Below are 20,902 nucleotides of genomic sequence, written 5' to 3' on the forward strand. Positions count from 1 at the left end.
TTGACTTTTTATCGCTCATGAACGCTTGAAATTTGCATGTCATTGGAGAACCCAACCATGTGGGCGTCTCATTAATAGGTCTTGACCAATAGACTATAAATGTAGTTTGTTTATTTTCTAGGTCATCAGTAGTGATATCAAATAAATCACGTGGTCTTCTGAAAGAGAAGTGACTCTCCTCCGCGTGGGCGCAGCCTACTACAGCCCTGGTACTGATTGATCATTCTCAATTCTTAGATACGTTTTTAATGAACTGCAATAAATGTTCGCTCCAGCCGCATGCACAGTGATTCCATCCCAGTGTCTGTCTTTTCTTATTTCTACAGGATGCCCTCTCTAAAACATCTACGGTGGCCTACGTGGACACACTGGCGGGAGACAGTGAAGGACACATCCGCTTCAAGACCCCCGAGGAAGCCCAGGCCGTCGTCAACGACCGCTCGGCCGTCGCCAAGGAACACGGCTGGACGCTGGATCTGCTCTCCGGTGAGAACCGCTTCCTCAGAGATACAAAGATCTATCGGTTCCTTCAAAGACTCATCACTTGCATTACATTTAGGGCATTTAGCAGACGCTTTTATCCAAAACTACTTACAATAAGTACATTTGTAAGTAATAAGTACTCGCATGTTTATGTTTTGGCGTTGTTGTTTTTTGTAATTTCTTTAGGTGATCATGAGTAAAGGTATTGGCAGAAGATTTTGGTGGACCGCCAAGTGAAGTTGAAGGAAACGAGGAACAGAAAAGGTGGGAGAAAAATACAAATATGAACTCCATGTCTGGTTGGAAATACATGCAGGGGATATCTCCTTTAACACTCTCTATTGTTGTTGTGTGTGGGTTATACGGTGGGCAATGGGATTGTACGGTGGGCAAATGGGATTCACCAATATGGCGGCTTGGAATGTGCGTTTTCTTAAAGGGGTACATCCGGCAAAAGTCTAGGTGGACACGCCCACTTGTGATGTCACTTAGTGATGGGTCGTTTGCGACCGAATCAGTTTGAAGGAACGACTCTTTAACAAGAACGAACCGACTTGATTCCACGTTTCATTTCTCTCTTGTTCGTCTCTATAGTTCGTTCTCCCAGACTCGACTCCCACTCACTGACTCGCTGTTCACAAAAGAAAAGTATAGCAATAAATGTCAAACATCAGTTGTCTTATTTTGGCAGTGACTGGTTTATTAAAAAGTCTATTTAAATACGTTCTTTGAACTTATTTTAACAGTTAGTGCAAGTTGTGCCATTATGTGCATTTTAAGAATAATTCTTAATGTCAGCTTAAACACAATATTTGAATAGTTTGGTGTTAATAATTTAAAAAACAAATGACAATGTTCATTAGTGTGGTCTATAATACAAACTGTTTTCTTTCTTCTACAACACAGTGCAGTTGAAACGTCATTTTATTTGACCTTTGCACCCCGTCGTGTGCGGAGGCATAAACACGGGGTCAAAGGTCAGCAGCTGCAGTGACCCCCTAAGCTGGTTCATTACTTATTGGTCCCTGAACTCTGTGGTGCTGGCGAAGGAGGTGGGGCTCCTCCCCCAGGCCCCCGCGGGCTCTAAGGACCGGGCCGTCCCGGAGGGCTGGCCCCTGAAGTCTGTGTGGCTGGTGTGGACCCCCGTCAGAGGGGGCCCGGGGGGGTGGCTGGCGGGCCGGGCCGGGGGCCTCCGGGGCCGGACCGCGGGGGGCCGGTACTGGGAGCTGTGGTCGGCGGTGCCGTCGAAGGGCGGGGCTCCCCGTGGCGTCGGGGCGGGTCTGCAGCTCTCCCTCCCCGTCACCGGGGGGCCGGGGGGGCAGACGCTGTCCCTGCTGGTCGTGGCGAACAGCGCTCTGTTGACTCTGAGGTTGTCACGTGGGCGCAGAGGGTGGACCCTCTCAGGGCTGTCCCACGCCTGGAGGTCTTCTGTTGGAAGGACAATGGCGTCGTTCGTGAGTTGATGTACAAACCACACGGCGCTACGCTGCACACGACGTGGCCGGGCGCCCCCACCTGGGTACCCCGAGTGAGACGCCATTCCTGCCTTCAGAGGAGGCCGTTCGTCTGTCCAGGATCTTGTCTTATGCATTTTCTGTTCCATTGAGTCCAGCAGTTGGTTTGATTCGACCTCTGATCCTGAATCGGGCTCAGGGAACCAAGCGGGTTCTGCCTCTATCTGGTGGTTAACTCTCTAATTAGGCTAATTGACTACAGAGTGGGATCGAAAAAACAATAAATTATTTTTCTGTCGTGTTGTTTTTGGCCTACAACAAAAGTCATTAAGGCATATTGTATTTGGGGGCTAAACGCCCATTGGCTGCCTATTGGACCCCCATCCTACTCCGGACCACCTCGGGTGCATTCGGGAAAGCCCCCTAACCGTCCCTGGGAGGGGGACCCCTCTTCTGCGTTCCTCACACTGGACACTTTGGACCGTTTATTTGTGAGGAATTAGTCTCCAAATATATAATATTATAACAAGTCTGTAAGGGTGTCCACATGTGCTACTAGGAACAGGGTTAGCTTCAGGGTGCTTAGGGTTAGCGTCAGTACTGACATCCCCCAGAGGGGGCGGTGTTGAGGGGCTCATCACTGCTAAGTATCAGCAGCTGAGTGGGCGAGGGGGGCTCAGAGTTTGAGGCTGAGCGGAGAGTCCCTGGGTCAGCAGGTGAGATTCGGTGAGTTAAAGTAACCCGATGGACAAACGCTGCTGGGCGTCTTCGAGGAGAGGACCTTTTGTATTCGTGTGTACACGGTGGAGTTGAAAGGCTGGACTTAAGGCGGGGGCGGGTCGCCTGGAGACGAGGTGCCGGTGCGGCGGGACACGGAGCGGTTGGCCTACGGCGGCTGAGGACTTGTGGTGAGTACCGCTCTGTTCTTTGGGAAAAGGTCGCTGAGTCAGGATCGCTTGTCATTCACTTTAATTGGTGAAGGTTTGGTATGATATCTGTGAAGCTAAAGGAGGGGGATTGTATCGGCACGCCTGGAGGCTTAGCTTCTCTAGGCTCCAAGGACGTATGTGGCCTGTCAGTATGAGTGTGTGAATGTATGTCACAATTCCCTCCTTGGTCATCACAGATGACCTTTCTACAAGCCATATAAAAGTATAAAATGTATAAAAGTATAGTCACATGGAATACACAGTGGGCTGCAAGCCTCACTCAACAACAAAGCAGTAGACATACATCACCAAGTCAATCAATCATCACTAAATCAGTGGTCAAAAAATAATTTTGTCATCCATCATCAATCATAGATTCAAAAAGGCACACATATCAGCTCAATCAAAGAAAACACATCAAATAATTGTTACTATGTGTGACACAAAGTGTTACATTTTCAGCATGCATTGAAAGGAAACACCACAAAAATAAGTGACTTAAGAGTACATTTTGGATTAAAAAAATCCTTTCAGATATGCATAGATTTTGAATGATTCAGGTGATCTTCATGTATTGGTGCGCTGTATGTATGTTTGGGGTTTTGGACATTGTTGTAGTCGTTGCTCCGGTTTGCTGTCATCAGGTGCTGTCGTTTATGAGTCCAATGTTCGTCCCTTTCTTGTCAAGGGCGTGGATCACATGTAGAGGTCACTAGCACGATCACATGTGAGCCTCCTCCTGGCGTCCAATCGTCAACTCGCCCGTACCAGAAGTTAGGAACATGTTCCCAACCGTCCAACCGGATCAGCTCGGGGCCCCTCTGGTGGATCCTCGTCTGTGTTCACGGGTTCACACTTGATCTCCATGTAAGCTTGGATGGCACCTGGTGCTCCTGGAGCGCTCACCGCAAACAGGTTCCCCATCGTCCGGTGAAAGGGTCATTAATGCCCGAGTTCTCTGCCATCTCTAATCTGAGGGACTGTAACCCTGCCAGCGTCCTGGCCACCAACCCATCTGGAGCTGTGTTGTTGGGGATAAAAGTACCACAGGTCGTCCCTATCATCCACACACCCCTCCTCGCTCTGCCAATAACATGTCCACGGCTCATCTAATTGTTCTGATAGTCCTTTTACTGCGTCCGTGGTAAAATTCACAAACCGTTGTTGATTTTATTATCTATAATTGATCCAATCAACATTTCTGTTAATGGTGGACCTTCAGAACAGAACTGATTCAAACCCTGCCGCTATTTGATTGCATGGTGTGGCTGTTGCTCCTGGCGTGGCCGGGTCTGGTCCTGGGTAGTTAGTGGCTCCGGGCGTGTCTGCATCTGGCTCCTCTGGCTCTGGAACTTTGTGTTTCTCTTGTTGGAATATAAACTCATGGATAGCAGTCTCTTAATTCTGTTTCTAATTGCTCTAATGGAAGCCCCTTATGGGGCCCTGAAATGTCGGTGAAGGCATGGGTCGACCTGTAAGCCTTTCATGTGGGGTTAGATGAGTCCTTCCGTTAGCTGGCATGTGATAACTCATTAGTGCTAGTGGTAGTGCATCTACACAATTCAATTGAGTCAAAAGTCTGATAACATTATCCACACTTTCATTTTATTTCTCACTACTTCCCTCCCTGCGCATGGCCAATGCCATGCACATTAAAGGATAAGCTTAATTTCATTAACTAAAGAATAATTAAATTAATTAATTTGTTATGATCTTCAATTGATCATATTGTATGTTACTTATTTGAGTTTACTGTAAACAAAGTTGTGGTTGTATGTATAGTTGGAATTTAAATATCATGTTCGTTTACTGAGGTTTGTGGTGGCGAAACCTTTAGAATACTGTCTTTCCTTGCTCTGAAGAGGACTTTGTGTCAGGAGTTTTTGTTTTTGGTTTGGTTCCTTTATTCAATGAATAAATGTATGACGTCATCAAAAAGGAATCCCGCCTGCACGCACACACGCACGCACATTCAGGAGAAAATTGAGCTGTGTAATTTGTCATACATGGAAAATGGAGCTAATCTCAATTGTAAAAATCGACATGTTTACAATGCTGCATCTTTCTCGTTACCCCACATATTAAAACAATAGGCCTACCTACAGTTCTAGACAAACACTCATGTCACTCAACACATTGATGGAGCAAATCCAAAGTAACCAGAGCTCCTGACATCACCACGCTACCACCACTTCACAGAGAGGCTGGGCCTGCAGTCACCACACACTGAGCAGACGGCACTGCCATAGTGAAAACAAATATATATATCATTTTTTTAAATATATATATATATTTTTTTTGTAACATGCTGAAAAAGCAAAGCCGCCATTCTGCATTTCTTTTGACGTCAGGAGACAAGATGGAGGCCGTGTGGTGGCAGTTTGTACAGTTGGTGTTGTGGTGCTCCTGGTCTCTGGTGGGAAGCCAGGCTGCAGCTACCGGGGCTTTCCACAGCCAACACTCAGCACACCATGTGACCCAGGCAGCCAATCAGGTCGCCCAGGCAGACTGTCTCCAAACCAGTCAGATCAGTCCTGGGCCTTTTGTTGCATTAACATCGCTGGGAATTATGGGGAAAACATTTTCGCGACATCGGAAAGTTCTCGTGAACGACACTTCAAGACCCTCTTATGATTCTACTTCTGTTCGGCAACTGGGGCCAGATTTTGATAACAGTTGCCCAGTTGGTGACATATGGTTTACTAGTGACGCATATGACCATGGCGGAACATGAACGTTTTACTTAATATAAAATAGCCTAATGAACCATCATATCACATACTTTACTATTGATTGACGTCGTAACCATCTGTTGGCATCGAGCACTGGTAAACCATCTAAGGGCATGTGTAGCCTTTCATACAGTGGCAATACAATGTGCTTCTCATAAAGAAAAGCAAAAGGATAGTAGCTGGTAGGCTACAAGGAAATAAAGACCTTCGAACTTGAAACTGATCCTACTAAGTTCTGATTAGTTTTGACTTTTTTTTGTATCTGACAAAAAAACCCTGCTGTTGAGATCTTTTAGGTTCCCAACGCAGTGCACGTGAACGGTCGCTGTCGGGAACACGTGTCAGCGTGAGCGTCATCAGTGGCGAGCCGTCGCGTTATCACCAGGACCGTGAACGCACCTTAAATCACTCGGCAGCCATCTTGGTCCTACACGATAGCTGGGCGGGTAACTGAATAAGGGTTTATAAATTCTATTATTTGATCTGCAGAAAGATTATATCTCTGTTTTCATGATGTTGAAGCTAACTACATTTAGTATAGGCCTAATTGTGTTCATATTGAATATCATAGGATATTATCAAATACTGAATAAATGAAAGGCTAAATACCTATCTAAATAACCTAAAATCATAATTGCCATTCAATGTTTTTGTGAACGTATATGTAACACATCGCTTCGCATATTTTTTTAACTTTAGATAATAATTCAGCATAATTATTTTTTGTATTTTTTAATTCAACTTCATATTCAATCAATTAGTTCATATTTGTCCTAACGATAAGTATATTAAATATATATATAGGCTAAAACAATTTTTATGTATTTTATTGACAGAATAACCCAAGTATACCATCCAATTCCCCAAAGAACACAGAAAATACAACAAAGAGATTTAAGGCTAAAGCGGCCTAGCACGATTGTGGTAGCCTATAACAATGCAGTTCTCAAGCTACCAGAAGGCTCAAATAATATATTTTAATGAAACAAATTAAATTAATCGATTATTGTATTGAAACTTGACAAAATCTCACTGTCCAAAATCTTGATTCAGAATCTTTGAACATTATTTGAAACTTAAATATTACTAAACAATATAACATAATTAAAAGGTTTTAACGTGAAGCAGCAGAGTTAATCAAATCTATCACAAATAGAGATGTAATTGATTTACACTTCTTACAGATTGATGATTGTTATCAAAATAGAGTCAAGTATGAATATTGTAATGTAGCAAATGCAGACCCTGCAGTTAGATGAAGTCCCAAGCCTGATTGTTAGGATTATAAATGAACTGCGATGCACTCCATCCTGGTTTAGGAAGCTGAACGTGAGAAGCCTCTTCATGATTTAACTTTGAACCTAAACACCAAGGAAGCACAAGTCAGGATTAAACATTAAACACACTATCACTGTGATGATGTACTGTTAACATATTACTGCGATGAAGTACCGTTAAAATATGAATGTTAATCTATTACTGTCATGAAGTACTGTTCATATACTAGTATTACTATCGCTGTGAAGAAGTAGGCTGCTAATAAATATAACTGTAAATATATTACTCAGAATAAGTATTGTAAATTGATGAAATACTGACTGTGGTCAGAGGTTGGGCCTCAGGAGCCAGCTTCTGCCCCTCAGTGTTCTCAGAGCTGGTGTCAGAACCTGGGAAGTAGCAGAATGGGAGGAGGTGAATGACTGACCTAGATGTACCTAGCTCTATAGAGCTGTATAGTCCAGTGAGCTAGATGTATCTAGATCTATAGAGCGGTGTAGTCCAGTGAGCAAGATGTATCTAGATCTATAGAGCTGTATAGTCCAGTGAGCTAGATGTATCTAGATCTATAGAGCTGTATAGTCCAGGGAGCTAGATGTATCGAGATCTATAGAGTGGTGTAGTCCAGTGAGCAAGATGTATCTAGATCTATAGAGCTGTATAGTCCAGTGAGCTAGATGTTTCTAGATCTATAGAGCGGTGTAGTCCAGTGAGCTAGATGTATCTAGATCTATAGAGCTGTATAGTCCAGTGAGCTAGATGTATCTAGATCTATAGAGCTGTATAGTCCAGTGAGCTAGATGTATCTAGATCTATAGAGCTGTATAGTCCAGTGAGCTAGACAAGTCACCAAGATCTCTATGTTGGTAGTGGCGTTAATCATAAGAGCAGAACTGCAGTAAAAACACATTTTACTCACCAACTGGTTTGTGACGCCTGTCTGAATCTAAGGATCAAGAGAAATGATTAGTGTTGTAACCGTGGTGAATATCCTCATGTTATTAGACTTTCATATTCTTAATGCCACAACATCTCTATGGACACGACATCAGAGGAGGTTCATCATTCAGAGGTGGAGGTTTCTACAACCAGACCACCAATGTGTGAAGACAACCAATCAGAGTCTAGGAAGGGGACAGGAAGTAGGAGCAGGTGGAGATCAGGTGTCAGTCCTCCTGGAGAGTTTGATTCACTCACCGTTCCTCTTCTGGTACAGAAAGACTCCAACAACAGCAGCAACAACAACAGCAAGAACAGCAACTCCAGTGAGGATGAAAGCAAGGATGTGATTGTCCTCTGAAAGAAAATCAAGAAAATAAAATCAGGTGTGTAAGAATAGATGATCCCTCCATCATTGAACTGCACATGTCTATGGTCACGTGATGCTGCAATCAAAACTAACACAGCCTCAGTGTAACTATTCCTCTAGAACCTGTTCTGGAGCTCAGGGTCACTCAGGGACTGATCTGAGCTTAGCCCCATTCATAGAACTCATTTACCCACAATCCACCGTGTTCTGCTGCACTGAGCTACTCCGGAGTGCTGTGTGTTTACCCAGCAGCTTCAGCAGTGTCCAGGTAGACCCAGGCACTCTAGGAATACTCAAATCTCCTAACTTGTATGCCTCCGTTGACAGTTTGTGAGTGTTGCGTGTGTTAGTGAGTGAGAGGTTGCGGTTGCACAGCTCAGGCTGCCGGACGGCGTTGCAAGGAACTTTTATGAACGCAATATTGATATCCCGCAGTAATCAGCCCGGCGGCCCCGGAACGTTAACGGCCCACCGGGAAGTGTGTGTGTGTGTGTGTGTGTGGGTGTGTGTGTGTGTGTGTGTGGGCGGGCGCTATTCGATTGCCTGGTCAACATGTACGGTAATATTCATGCTGGTTTCAATAATACATTTGATAACATTTCCCATCTTTGCTGAACAACAGTTTTGTTCGAAAGTTCAGTGATTGAAACAAATAAATCCCGGGCTGTTGAAGTTTTACGGTACCACTGTCATGCACCTACCCGATGTCAGGTGGACCGGGTTGAATTCACTGCGGGTCTCTCTTCTTATATCCATCTAAGCAAAGATGTTTTATAAATGTCCTTCTCAACACTCTCTGATCTCAATAAAAGGCTAGCAGCACGAAACAGCAATATCGACGATATGCGCTGTACAGAGAAGAAAGAATCCTGACGTTGAATTTGCAACATTTTGCAACAAATAATTCTAAATCTGCCCATAGATGGACGCGTCAGAAATTTCCGGTTTTCACTGGCTACAATGTTGCATCTGCGTCTGCTGGTAATGCAACCACAAAGAAGTAAACTCTACGGGGCTATTTTCATCATTATTATGTTTTTTTATTTTATATTTGACGGCACAGCGATCCGGGGCTATAGCCTCGAATGCCCCGGTCTACCGACGCGCCTGGGTAGAGGCCCCTGGCAGTGGTTGGGATGAGGTCAGGTGGAGGTGGTGAGACATGTGTTCCCAACCTCCATCCCGTCCAACACCAGTCTTACCCCGGTTGGTCATGATGTCGGCGGGGTCCAGGGTTGTGGAGATGTCCTCGATGCCTTTCAGCTGGACCACACACTCGTACCTCCCCCAGTCCTCCTGTGGGACGGCCGTGAGGTCCAGGTCCACGCTGACCTGGAAGGTCCCGTCGTGGTTGGGGAGGACCTCCCCGGGGTCCACCTGCTCATGGAGCTCCTGGCCGTCTCTCCTCCAGAACACCACCACCCTGTTAGGGAAGAAGCCTGTAGCATGGCACACCACTGGGGAGGAGGGGCTCCTCTGGAGCAGAGACAACCGCGGACGCTCTGGAGAGAGAGAGGGGGGGAGAGAGGGAGAGGGAGAGAGGGAGAGGGAGAGAGAGAGAGGGAGAGAGGGAGAGAGGGAGAGAGGGAGAGAGAGAGAGGGGGGGAGAGGGGGGGAGAGAGAGAGAGAGAGAGAGAGAGAGAGAGAGAGATTATTTTATAATGCAAATCATGTGTTCTTGTCATGTAAGACATGTTGGTTTATTTCAAGACATTTGGACTTTGTTTAAATATTTTGGTCGGAGGGGGAGGGGGGGAGAGGGGAGAGGGAGGGGGGAGAGAGAGATGGAGGGAGGGGGGGAGAGAGAGAGAGAACAGGGACTCAAGAGACATGAGTCCGTCAACCACCAGGTCATGTGACTCTACCTGTTCTCTGCAGAGTTCTCTTCCCATAGACCAGGTACTTCTTCAGCCAATCAACACACTCCTTGGTGTAGAAGTACTTCTTCTGTTCCATTAAAGCTCTATTCTGTTCCCATTTGTGTTTGGTGGTGAGAGCCTGATGCACTGGAGCGACCCAGGTCATGGTCTTCAGGTCCCACGATATGAAGTCCTCTCCATCATAACCATACTGGTCATAACCCTCAGTAGTACCATCCTCATCATCCCACTCACAACCATACATGTTCTGAATAATGTGGGCACCTGAGAGAGAGAGAGAGAGAGAGAGAGAGAGAGAGAGAGAGAGAGAGAGAGAGAGAGAGAGAGAGAGAGAGAGAGAGAGAGAGAGAGAGAGAGAGAGAGAGAGAGAGAGAGAGAGAGAGAGAGAGAGAGAGAGAGAGAGAGAGAGAGAGAGAGAGGATAATAATTAGTTTAAAATTATACTGAACTAATTAATGAGTCTCAAACTGCACCGCCCTCCACTGCACTACACCACCCTACAGCCCCTACACCACCCTACACCACTCTACACCACCCTACACCACCCTACAGCCCCTACACCACCCTACACCACCCTACAGCCCCTACACCCCCTACACCACCCTACAGCCCCTACACCACCCTACAGCCCCTACACCACCCTACACCACTCTACACCACCCTACAGCCCCTACTCCACCCTACACCACCCTACAGCCCCTACACCACCCTACACCACCCTACACCCCCTACACCACTCTACAGCCCCTACACCACCCTACACACCCTACACCACCCTACACCCCCTACACCACCCTACACCCCCTACACCACCCTACAGCCCCTACAGCCCCTACAGCCCCTACACCACCCTACACCCCCTACACCACCCTACAGCCCCTACACCCCCCTACACCACCCTACAGCCCCTACACCACCCTACACCACCCTACAGCCCCTACACCACCCTACACCACCCTACTCCACCCTACAGCCCCTACACCACCCTACTCCACCCTACAGCCCCTACACCCCCCTACACCACCCTACACCCCCTACACCACCCTACAGCCCCTACACCCCCTACACCACCCTACACCCCCTACACCACCCTACAGCCCCTACACCACCCTACACCACCCTACAGCCCCAACACCCCCTACACCGCCCTACACCCCCCTACACCACCCTACACCCCCTACACCCCCTACACCACCCTACACCACCCTACACCCCCTACACCCCCTACACCACCCTACACCCCCTACACCACCCTACACCCCCTACTCCACCCTACACCCCCTACACCACCCTACACCCCCTACAGCCCCTACAGCCCCTACACCACCCTACACCCCCTACACCACCCTACACCCCCTACACCACCCTACACCCCCTACTCCACCCTACACCCCCTACACCACCCTACACCCCCTACAGCCCCTACACCCCCTACACCCCCTACACCACCCTACAGCCCCTACACCACCCTACACCGCCCTACACCACCCTACACCCCCTACACCACCCTACACCGCCCTACACCCCCTACCCGTGGATATATAGAGGAGGCTTCCCTCAGCAGCTCAGAGGTTATCTTTAACGGATCACCAGACAGTCCCAATCACCTCCAGGGTTAAAGACATGTCTGCTGAACTGTAGGAAGACGCGTTACTGATCTGGAGGAAAACGTACGGCACCAGGAAACTGCTGCACTGAAAGGAGCATCGCTGTTCAGAGGAGCTGAGGGCAGGGACAGGGACCCCGCTGAATCAGGAGGACTGAAGACAGGCTACTGTGCCCTGGTCATTCAATACATTTGAACACAGATGAGAAGCTTGTGTGTGCCGTGTGCGTGCTTGTATGTTTAAGTATGTGTCTATATATTTAAGCAATAGATCACGCCGGGCTGTGGTATGTGCTCATTATACCACTGTTAAGGGGCGTTGTCCGGCCCCGACGCGCAGCGGAGGGCCGGCGACGCGACTTTCCGTCTCGTAAACGGTCGTTGCCATTTGAAACGGTCGATGCCATTTCCGACCATGTCCGATTGCGTCCGCTCTCCGATCTTGAATTCCGAATGCTTCGTGAAACGGTCGATGCCATTTCCGACCATGTCCGATTGCGTCCGTAGAGGAGCCAGGACCTGCAGCAGGTCACTTGGAGTCAGTTAAAAACAGCACAGGGTGGAATGTTTTTTTTCCGCTCAGTTGCCGTGAGTAATTATGAAACTATCTATGCCAGTCATACATAATGATTGATTGAATAGAGGAGACCTGGGACAGTTGCAACACTTTTTGCTATAATGGCTCTTTTGCTTAGCAACCATTTGAATTTAAGGGATGATATTTGAATAAAATAAACTTACATCTGTCAGCTATTCATCAATACAATTTAAGGATGATTACCTTAAGTACATTATTCACAGTTGGCCTTTGAATGTAAGATGCCAACAGCAACTGTCCCCGTAAAGACACCCATGATAAAAACTGATATGCTCGGATATAAATAACAATAATCGGGTTAAATAACTTCACATGGTGTGTCTGGTGTGTTTCCAGCATTCGTAGTGTTGATCAGCAGATATATAGTCCGCCAAGACGTTGAGGTTGCTTAGTAACCAGAGACTCTGTCCATGCAAGTGAACGGAGCGTTCCCTCTTCGTCATAACTATCAAACCAAACATCCTTCACATTCACCGAGCAAACATTATGAAAGTAAAATGCACATTTCTCGCTAAAAATGTTTCCATAAAAGCATTTAATGGCGTAACTATGTTACTATTTCCACACAGAATAAAGAAAGATGTCTATGAAGGTATTATTGTAGCAAAAGTCTTTAGCACCTGTAACTGCAGAATTTGAATGCGTACACTAAAGTCACAGTAAATTTGAAGTCGTATATATTTATTTTGCATGTGTACTCTAAAGTCACAAATGTGTAACAGTACATTTGTAGTCGTAAAAAAAAAAAATATTTGTTTAATACCATTGTAAACACAAAATAGGGTCTACGAGTACGCTAATCTGTGTTACTGGTGCACAAATCCTTTTGCTACAATTATTGCAGCGCAGTTGGTGCAAAACACATTCGCACACCCGTGTTTCACAATCTGAGAACATGCCCAAAAGGTGTGCATTCGTAAACCCAAATTTGAACAAATGCATCAGAAGTTGCACATCTGTGAACGCTATGTTAATTCAGCATTTTAATGAGCGAGCACAAAACCATTTTACAACTGCTCGAATCTGCTCCTGCAAGTCTCAGCTGTGGGGTTTTTTGCAGGTTGTTTTGCAACACCCCTAGGTGGTAAATGTGTAGCAAAAGTATTCGTATCCGTAGATGACAGAGCGTCCGTGAGCGGGACAAAATAGTCCCGCCCATAATTTCCTAATCCAATGAAAATCGCCGGCAGGGATGCATTTCTCAAATTACAGTGACGGCTGGTGGTGATTTTGGGTGGGTGGGCTAAAGAATGCATTACATTTATCAATACTTCACAGGGCTCCAGACGCCATGAGGTCACCTTTATATCTCTGTTCATAACTTTCATATAATGTGAATGATTTTTAAACAAGATTAAGGTGTAGAGAAAGGCATGTCTTTATTTGAAGCACAATTATAAATAGAAGAAAAATAAGGTGTTTAAAGTGCTTCACTGAGCTGAAATTGAACATTTCGAACTAAACCATTAAGCAAAATAAAACTTTTCTTTTGCTTAAAGTATTACACAATTAAAATGTTGACCGGTCTCCCTTTGCGCAAAATGCGGCTGTAGACGATCACACACTCTTTGGTAGAGACGTCTGTGTCGCCGTCAATCATGAAGGACATGTAGGCCTATGTGGCGTTTCCGACGTCCGCAGCTGTCTTTTGCTTTAAGGTGTCGCGTCGCCCATGGCCTACTGCAATGAATTGTGCACATGCCATCTCATTGCTATACGTCGGGTTGATCTTTAATCCATTTCTCTTCGTGAGAATAATTTCGGATTTAAATTGAGAATGGCAACTCCTCTTTGGCAATGTTGTATGCAACATTAAATTAGATCATTTCCGATTCCTTAGAGAACCTTATTGTTACTGCCTGTCGCTGAAATGCAGCTTGGAGAGGGGCCACTTTCTCTACACACTTGTCACGTCATGTTGGGTTATTTAGACAGCTTTTTAAATGTTTCGATACAAAACGTAGTTGACCCGCTTACAAATGCACTATTACCGGCCATATTCTGACCGCACTCCTGACATTAATTCTGTACATCGTTTGGTTGATGTGTCCCCAATCTTTTCACTTCCAATTTTTCCTCCAAAGACATTAAACAAAACCGATTAGAAAGTAAATAATCCACTTCATTCATTTTCATGCTAACGCCCGCCATACTGCACTTGCGCTACTGACTGTGCTGTGATTAGTCGAAGGTCACTGTACTGTAGCTACCTACTGTGCTAGGTCAGCCTTTGGGCTAAACTAATTTAGCCCAAATGGGAAGCATATGAAGAGGGCGTGTCAGGGCACCTGTCAATCAAACGTCAATGGAAGCTTACGCTACTGCGCTTGGGCTGAATACATTTAGCCCATTCACAGGAAAAAAACGAAGATATATATATCCTGGGTTTTTCTGTCACTTTTTGGTGCTGTTGCTCCTTTAGGTTCTACCAACATTTAAAACAATATGTTCTAAGTTTTTAATAATATTTTTTTTATTTTCACTGTAAGAGGGCTTAGCCCTGTTAGCCCATTTATACCAGCCGTCCCTGACTGGGACCCATCGCGTGCCAGCCATGGAGCTATAAAGATCGCAGCATTCTCAGCGCGGGTACGTTTCTTTCTGGAGAAGTGAAGAGGGCGTCCTACTGAACGGAGGTGGGTATCCTATATTATGTAAAATGAAATGACTTAGTTCAAGTGAATTCTCCCCAAAGTATTGCATTAACATTTCTGAATTTATGTTATGGCGACCATTAAAATACATTCAAGGACATTTGCGGCATGTTAATGAAATACTTTGGGGGGAATTCACTTGAACTAAGTCATTTCATTTAACATAATGTAGGATACCCATCTCCGTTCAGTAGGACGCCCTCTTCACTTCTCCAGAAAGAAACGTATCCCGCGCTGGGTATGCTGCGATCTTTATAGCTCCATGACTGGCACACAGTGGGTCCCAGTGTAATTTGAGAAATGCATCCCTGCCGGCGATTTTCATTGGATTAGGAAATTATGGGCGGGACTATTTTGTCCCGCTCATGGACGCTCTGTCATCTACGGATACGAATACTTTTGCTACACATTTACCACCTAGGGGTGTTGAAAAACAACCTGCAAAAAACCCCACAGCTGAGACTTGCAGGAGCAGATTCGAGCAGTTGTAAAATGGTTTTGTGCTCGCTCATTAAAATGCTGAATTAACATAGCGTTCACAGATGTGCAACTTCTGATGCATTTGTTCAAATTTGGGTTTACGAATGCACACCTTTTGGGCATGGTCTCAGATTATGAAACACGGGTGTGCGAATGTGTTTTGCACCAACTGCGCTGCAATAATTGTAGCAAAAGGATTTATGCACCTGTAACACAGATTAGCGTACTCGTAGACCCTATTTTGTGTTTACAATGGTATAAAAAAAATAAAAATAAAAATTTTACGGCTACAAATGTACTGTTACACATTTGTGACTTTAGAGTACACATGCAAAATAAATAAATACGACTTCAAATTTACTGTGACTTTAGTGTACGCATTCAAATTCTGCAGTTACAGGTGCTAAAGACTTTTGCTACAATAATACCTTCATAGATGTCGGCCGTATGCTTCTGTCCAAGCTCACTTCTCTCTGCCAGTGACGTCGGGTCAAGCTCAACGCTGATTGGGCAACGCGGCTAATCAATTCAAGATCGGAGAGCGGACGCAATCGGACATGGTCGGAAATGGCATCGACCGTTTCAAATGGCAACGACCGTTTACGAGACGGAAAGTCGCGCCGGCGACCCCCTTCACAGTGGTATAATGAGCACATGCCACTGACTGAAGTGATCTATTGCTTTTATACAACGGTTACTATTATGGCGAAACGAAAGTCATAGACACACTACATTTAAAAAGAAACCAAGAAAGTCAAAATAGCCGTTTAATTAAAGAATACAAAAAAGTAGTCCCTCCTGGCTGCCGCTATGCATCGACGGTCGCTATGCAACACACTTTAGCGTCCCTCCGAGAGAAGGCTCCGTTAGAGCGGTTCGCCGGCAATTTATCCCATGGAGCAGTTCACTCGCCGTGTGCCTAAGCTTTCGTTAGTCTCTCCATCGCCTTGCTCACTCCCGGAGTAACAACATTTACACGCTCTCCATCATCCAACATATGTTTTACTTTGTAACTGTTTCTACTTCCAGGCGCGGAGTGATATGCAAACTTTCACAAAATGATCGGGCGTCATAGCAGTTATGTATACGCTCATTATACAACAGTTGGGAACCAATCAGATCGCTGGATTTAGGTCCCCCGTTGTATAAATATATATATATCTATATATATATAGATACGTACTTCTGGACGTGTGTGTGTGTGTGTGTGTGTGTGTGTGTGTGTGTGTGTGTGTGTGTGTGTGTGTGTGTGTGTGTGTGTGTGTGTGTGTGTGTGTGTGTGTGTGTGTGTGTGTGTTCGTATTGGGGAATGAAGAACTAACGGAGTGCAACAAATATTCTGCTTAGAAACACGGCAGTAAAGCACCACCACCTGCTGGTTACATGACGGTAATGCAGCCAGTAGACCCGCGAAACATGTCCTTGATTAAAGAAGATGTGACTTTATTAATCACTCCGGGGGCATTTTATAATATTAGTACACGTTCACTGCTTTAACTAAATGTCATGTAACATTTTCTGTGCACTTAATTTTATTTGTATTTTGGAGTTGGCCATTTTGTCCTTTTGAATACAATATTTTAGAACAATTTTCATTAATTTAGATGAGACATATCTAGCAGTAGATTATACTGTGATTATATAATATTCATTTAATATTTGGATTTTGGACACTCAAGAACACACATAGCAGGCCTTGGTCTTGTCAATTAATAAACACATAATTCTACACAGAGTACTTCTACACTGAGTAGGCTACTACCACACTGCACTTCTACACTGAGTACTACTACGCTGAGTGCTGCTACTCTGAGTACTGCTACACTGCTTAGACCAGGGGTCACCAACCTCTTTGAACCTGAGAGCTACTTCATGGGCACTGAGTCATACGAAGGGGACCCAATACACTCTTCTGAAATAACAAATTTGCTCAGTTTGCCTTTAGTTATATATTACTTGTAATGATTATTGATTAATGATACTCATCTATGTGAAAACATTTTGATTAAATCAAGACTTAAAAAAGCTGGGAAAGAGTTGTTCAGGAATGAGTAGTGCTGTTTTCAGAACCGGCCTGCGGGCGCCTCATGTGGTCCTTGGGGGCGCCCTGGTGCCCGCGGGCACGGTGTTGGTGACCCCTGGCTTAGAACCTACGTGAATACGAGTGTGTGGGTGTGTGTGTGTGTGTGTGTGTGTGTGTGTGTGGGGGTGGGGGGGTGTGGGGGTGTGGGTGGGTGTGGGGGTGTGGGTGTGTGTGGGGGTGTGGGTGTGGGTGGGGGTGTGTGTGTGTGTGTGTGTGTGTGTGTGTGTGTGTGTGGGGGTGGGTGTGGGGGTGGGGTTGGGTGTCGGTGTGTGGGGGTGTGTGTGTGTGTGTGTGTGTGTGTGTGTGTGTGTGTGTGTGTGTGTGTGTGTGTGTGTGTGTGTGTGTGTGTGTGTGTGTGTGTGTTTAGGGGTATGGTTAAACTTTATTCGGGGGTTAAATGATGGCTATCTCCATGTGAGAGGTCAGACATTAGATATAAACGTACCTCCTGTCTGGTTAAAGCGCTGCTTCAGAGTCCCCATGCCGGCTTTGAAGACCTGCTGGATACCCTTAGTGTTTTCAGTTGCCCTCTCCAGGTAGTCTGGGACTTTGTCTCTGTTGGCCTGGTCCACCCAGTCCTGTTTGGGTATGATTCTCTGGGTGTTGCTGTCGTAGTACTCAACCTGAACCTCATCCACCATCTGAACAATCACAAACTCTGGGAAGGTTGAGAGTCCAGACGACGCCGTGAAGAAAAACTGCAGAGAGTGAATCACTGCAGACAGACAGAGAGATAGACAGGTTAATACAATACATCACTGTAGACAGACAGACAGACAGACAGACAGGTTAATACAGTACATCACTGTAGACGGACAGACAGACAGACAGGTTAATACAGTACATCACGTAGACAGACAGACAGACAGACAGGTTAATACAGTACATCACTGTAGACGGACAAACAGACAGGTTAGTACAGTGCATCACTGTAGACAGACAGACAGACAGACAGGTTAATACAGTACATCACTGTAGACAGACAGACAGAGACAGACAGACAGGTTAATACAGTACATCACTAGTTAGGTAGGTTAATCAGTGTTTCCCCCAGTAAATGTCTCAGTCAAGGTGGTCAAGGAGCGGGGGGGGGGGGGGGGGGGGCTCCGTTTCAATTCCATTCAAAAAGCTTTATGGCACGACCATTGTTCAGTATTACTGATGCATTATTGATCTTTATTTTTTACACCTGAGGGAAGTATGTTTTCTTTCTCTACGAGAGGTTTCTACTTTGTTAATGCATAATAATTAAAAAATATTTATAAAAAATATATATATATTTATATACATTGGTAGTCAAGGCGGGGCCCTATTGTTGTTAAGCGGCCGCCTTAACAACACAGTACTGGGGGAAACACTGGGTTAATACAGTACATCACTCTAGACGGACGGACAGGTTAATACAGTACAGGACAGTCAGAGAGACAGACAGGTTAATACTATCCATTTTATAGTAATAAACGATTATTTAAATAACTATTCCAATGTTTTTATAATTATAAGTATATTGGTGAATTTCTGTATTCAATGACGGCATTTTAACTATCTTCAGATTGCTATCATTGGAATGATAATAATTAATATAACAAAATAATTATTATATTTCATAATATATTGATAGCAACGATAATAATTATATTGTTGCGTCGTGTGTGTGTGTGTGTGTGTGTGTGTGTGTGTGTGTGTGTGTGTGTGTGTGTGTGTGTGTGTGTGTGTGTGTGTGTGTGTGTGTGTGTGTGTGTGTGTTTTTGTTGTTTACGCGCGCGCGCGATGTTTCTCCAAGAACGTTGACGCCGAGTTAATAATAAGATTGTTAAGAGTGGTAATATAATACTTAGGAGTACACTTAAAGTACACATTAGTAGACTAAAAGTACACATTGGATTCCCTCCTAACTGAAGTTTAATGTTTGGATCTGATAATAGATTTTACATTTAGGAACGACGTCATCAATCCAGTGCGCTGGTTTCGTTTTCACAGTTGAACCCAAAATAAATGCTCTTATATTAGTTTAAATATTCATAGTAAAAGATGAATTATGCTGTGGATTAATTGAATTTATTAGAGAGGATAATCAAATGCTTTTCAACCAAATTAGGGAATCTAAGCGTCGTCTCTTCAGCAACCAGAAACGAAACTTTGGAAAGATCATTTCGAAAATTTAAAACTGTAAACAGTCTTACCTGAGGACACATCGTGACCAAAGACCAACAGTAGCAGCCCTATTAGCGCCTTCATATCGATGTAATCAGAAGAATAGCACGATGCGATTATCCACAGAGAGGCGAATCCGACTCCAGCATCAGACGGACTGACCAGGAAACCTGCGAACAAGAGACGGCGCGAGAGGGAGAGGCTGGTCTGGACCAATAGGAATTCAATACGGCTTTGACGTCATTAGTTACCAGGAGAACCTAAAGTGAAACCAGCTTAAAAACACACACACACGCACGCACACGCACGCGCACTGTAACTGCGATCAAGTTTCATGTAACCCTGAAATAATTATTCTTACAATATCATGTTCATCTTCACTTATAAATAATGGCCAGAGAAATATAATGTTTAGACATACCTTATGTTCATCATAATGTTTAACTATATCTATCCTCATCTATATGATGTTTATATATTTACAGTTCAGCTAAATGTGTGTCGAGTGTATGTGCGTAGAATGATAGTTGTGTTTGTGTGAGTGTGTGCGTGTATGTGTGTGTGTATTTGTGTGTGTATTTTGTCCGTCAGCATAAGACATCTGATATCAGGACGCTAGTGGAGGAAGATCATTAGAAATATGAACTCTAGTCACAGCAACGCTGGTCAGGGTGGTGGACTACACACACACACACACACACACACACACACACACACACACACACACACACACACACACACACACACACACACACACACACACACACACACACACACACACACACACACACACACTCTCTCTCTCTTACTTCCCGGACACTTTTCAGTCAATGATTTATTTGCTTGTTGTTGTGTCACTTCTTGTCTGTCGTGCTTCGTTCTCTTGTCATATTTTTTATTATTCCGATGTTCGATTCATCATCAACACTAGGCCTATCTTAGCCTGGCACATGGGGTCATTCCCGTTATCGGGCTGGCAGCAGACCAGTTCAAAGAAGGGATGGATTTGGAAGCATTGCTTTTTTGGAATAACGATGCAACAGACTAACGATGCATGCAGTGATGATATGATACACTGATCGTTTAAAACAGCCTTTGTGGATTCTGACCGCATCTTTCCTTTCTGTCTCCAGAGAGAGAGACCCGAGTTTCCCAGCATTCAAGTCTCAAGTTGGTCAAGTCCAGAACAGTCTCACAGCAGGGAGTCAGAGTCCAGTCTCACAGCAGGGAGTCAGAGTCCAGTCTCACAGCAGGGAGTCAGA

General features: G+C 45.0%; 2 protein-coding genes and 1 long non-coding RNA gene across 8 annotated transcripts in view; 1 reads left to right on the forward strand and 2 right to left on the reverse strand.

Moving 5' to 3' along the window:
• The first annotated feature begins 321 nt into the window (after positions 1 to 321).
• LOC115529279 (uncharacterized) lies at positions 322 to 1,464 on the forward strand. Its single transcript, XR_003973504.1, has 2 exons — positions 322 to 486; positions 670 to 1,464. It is a non-coding gene; the product is annotated as an uncharacterized LOC115529279 (long non-coding RNA).
• On the reverse strand, positions 1,196 to 2,321 carry LOC115529276 (BRD4-interacting chromatin-remodeling complex-associated protein-like). The gene is made up of 2 exons (XM_030337886.1): positions 1,999 to 2,321; positions 1,196 to 1,911 (listed from the first exon to the last, which is right to left on the reverse strand). Exons 1-2 carry the CDS (start codon positions 2,084 to 2,086, stop codon positions 1,499 to 1,501), a joined length of 501 nt encoding a protein of 166 aa, XP_030193746.1. The 5' UTR covers positions 2,087 to 2,321; the 3' UTR covers positions 1,196 to 1,498.
• Positions 2,322 to 6,555: 4,234 nt separating this feature from the next.
• Positions 6,556 to 20,902, reverse strand: part of LOC115529275 (major histocompatibility complex class I-related gene protein) — a 36,054-nt gene continuing 21,707 nt past the window's right edge. The window contains exons 1-8 of one of the 6 annotated variants that reach the window (XM_030337879.1): positions 19,670 to 19,844; positions 17,932 to 18,201; positions 10,051 to 10,329; positions 9,388 to 9,687; positions 8,074 to 8,172; positions 7,796 to 7,822; positions 7,198 to 7,265; positions 6,556 to 6,959 (exon numbers count right to left, since the gene is read on the reverse strand). In XM_030337879.1, the coding sequence (XP_030193739.1) occupies positions 6,948 to 6,959; positions 7,198 to 7,265; positions 7,796 to 7,822; positions 8,074 to 8,172; positions 9,388 to 9,687; positions 10,051 to 10,329; positions 17,932 to 18,201; positions 19,670 to 19,724 (1,110 nt within the window). In that variant the 5' untranslated portion in view covers positions 19,725 to 19,844 and the 3' untranslated portion in view covers positions 6,556 to 6,947. Of the gene's footprint in view, positions 6,960 to 7,197; positions 7,266 to 7,795; positions 7,823 to 8,073; positions 8,173 to 9,387; positions 9,688 to 10,050; positions 10,330 to 17,931; positions 18,202 to 19,669; positions 19,845 to 20,902 lie in introns of those variants that run through there. The other 5 variants (XM_030337882.1, XM_030337881.1, XM_030337878.1 and 2 more) reach the window with 5 other exon arrangements.

The sequence above is a fragment of the Gadus morhua genome, chromosome 17 (assembly GCF_902167405.1).
Source record: "Gadus morhua chromosome 17, gadMor3.0, whole genome shotgun sequence".
Taxonomy (NCBI): Eukaryota; Metazoa; Chordata; class Actinopteri; order Gadiformes; family Gadidae; genus Gadus; species Gadus morhua.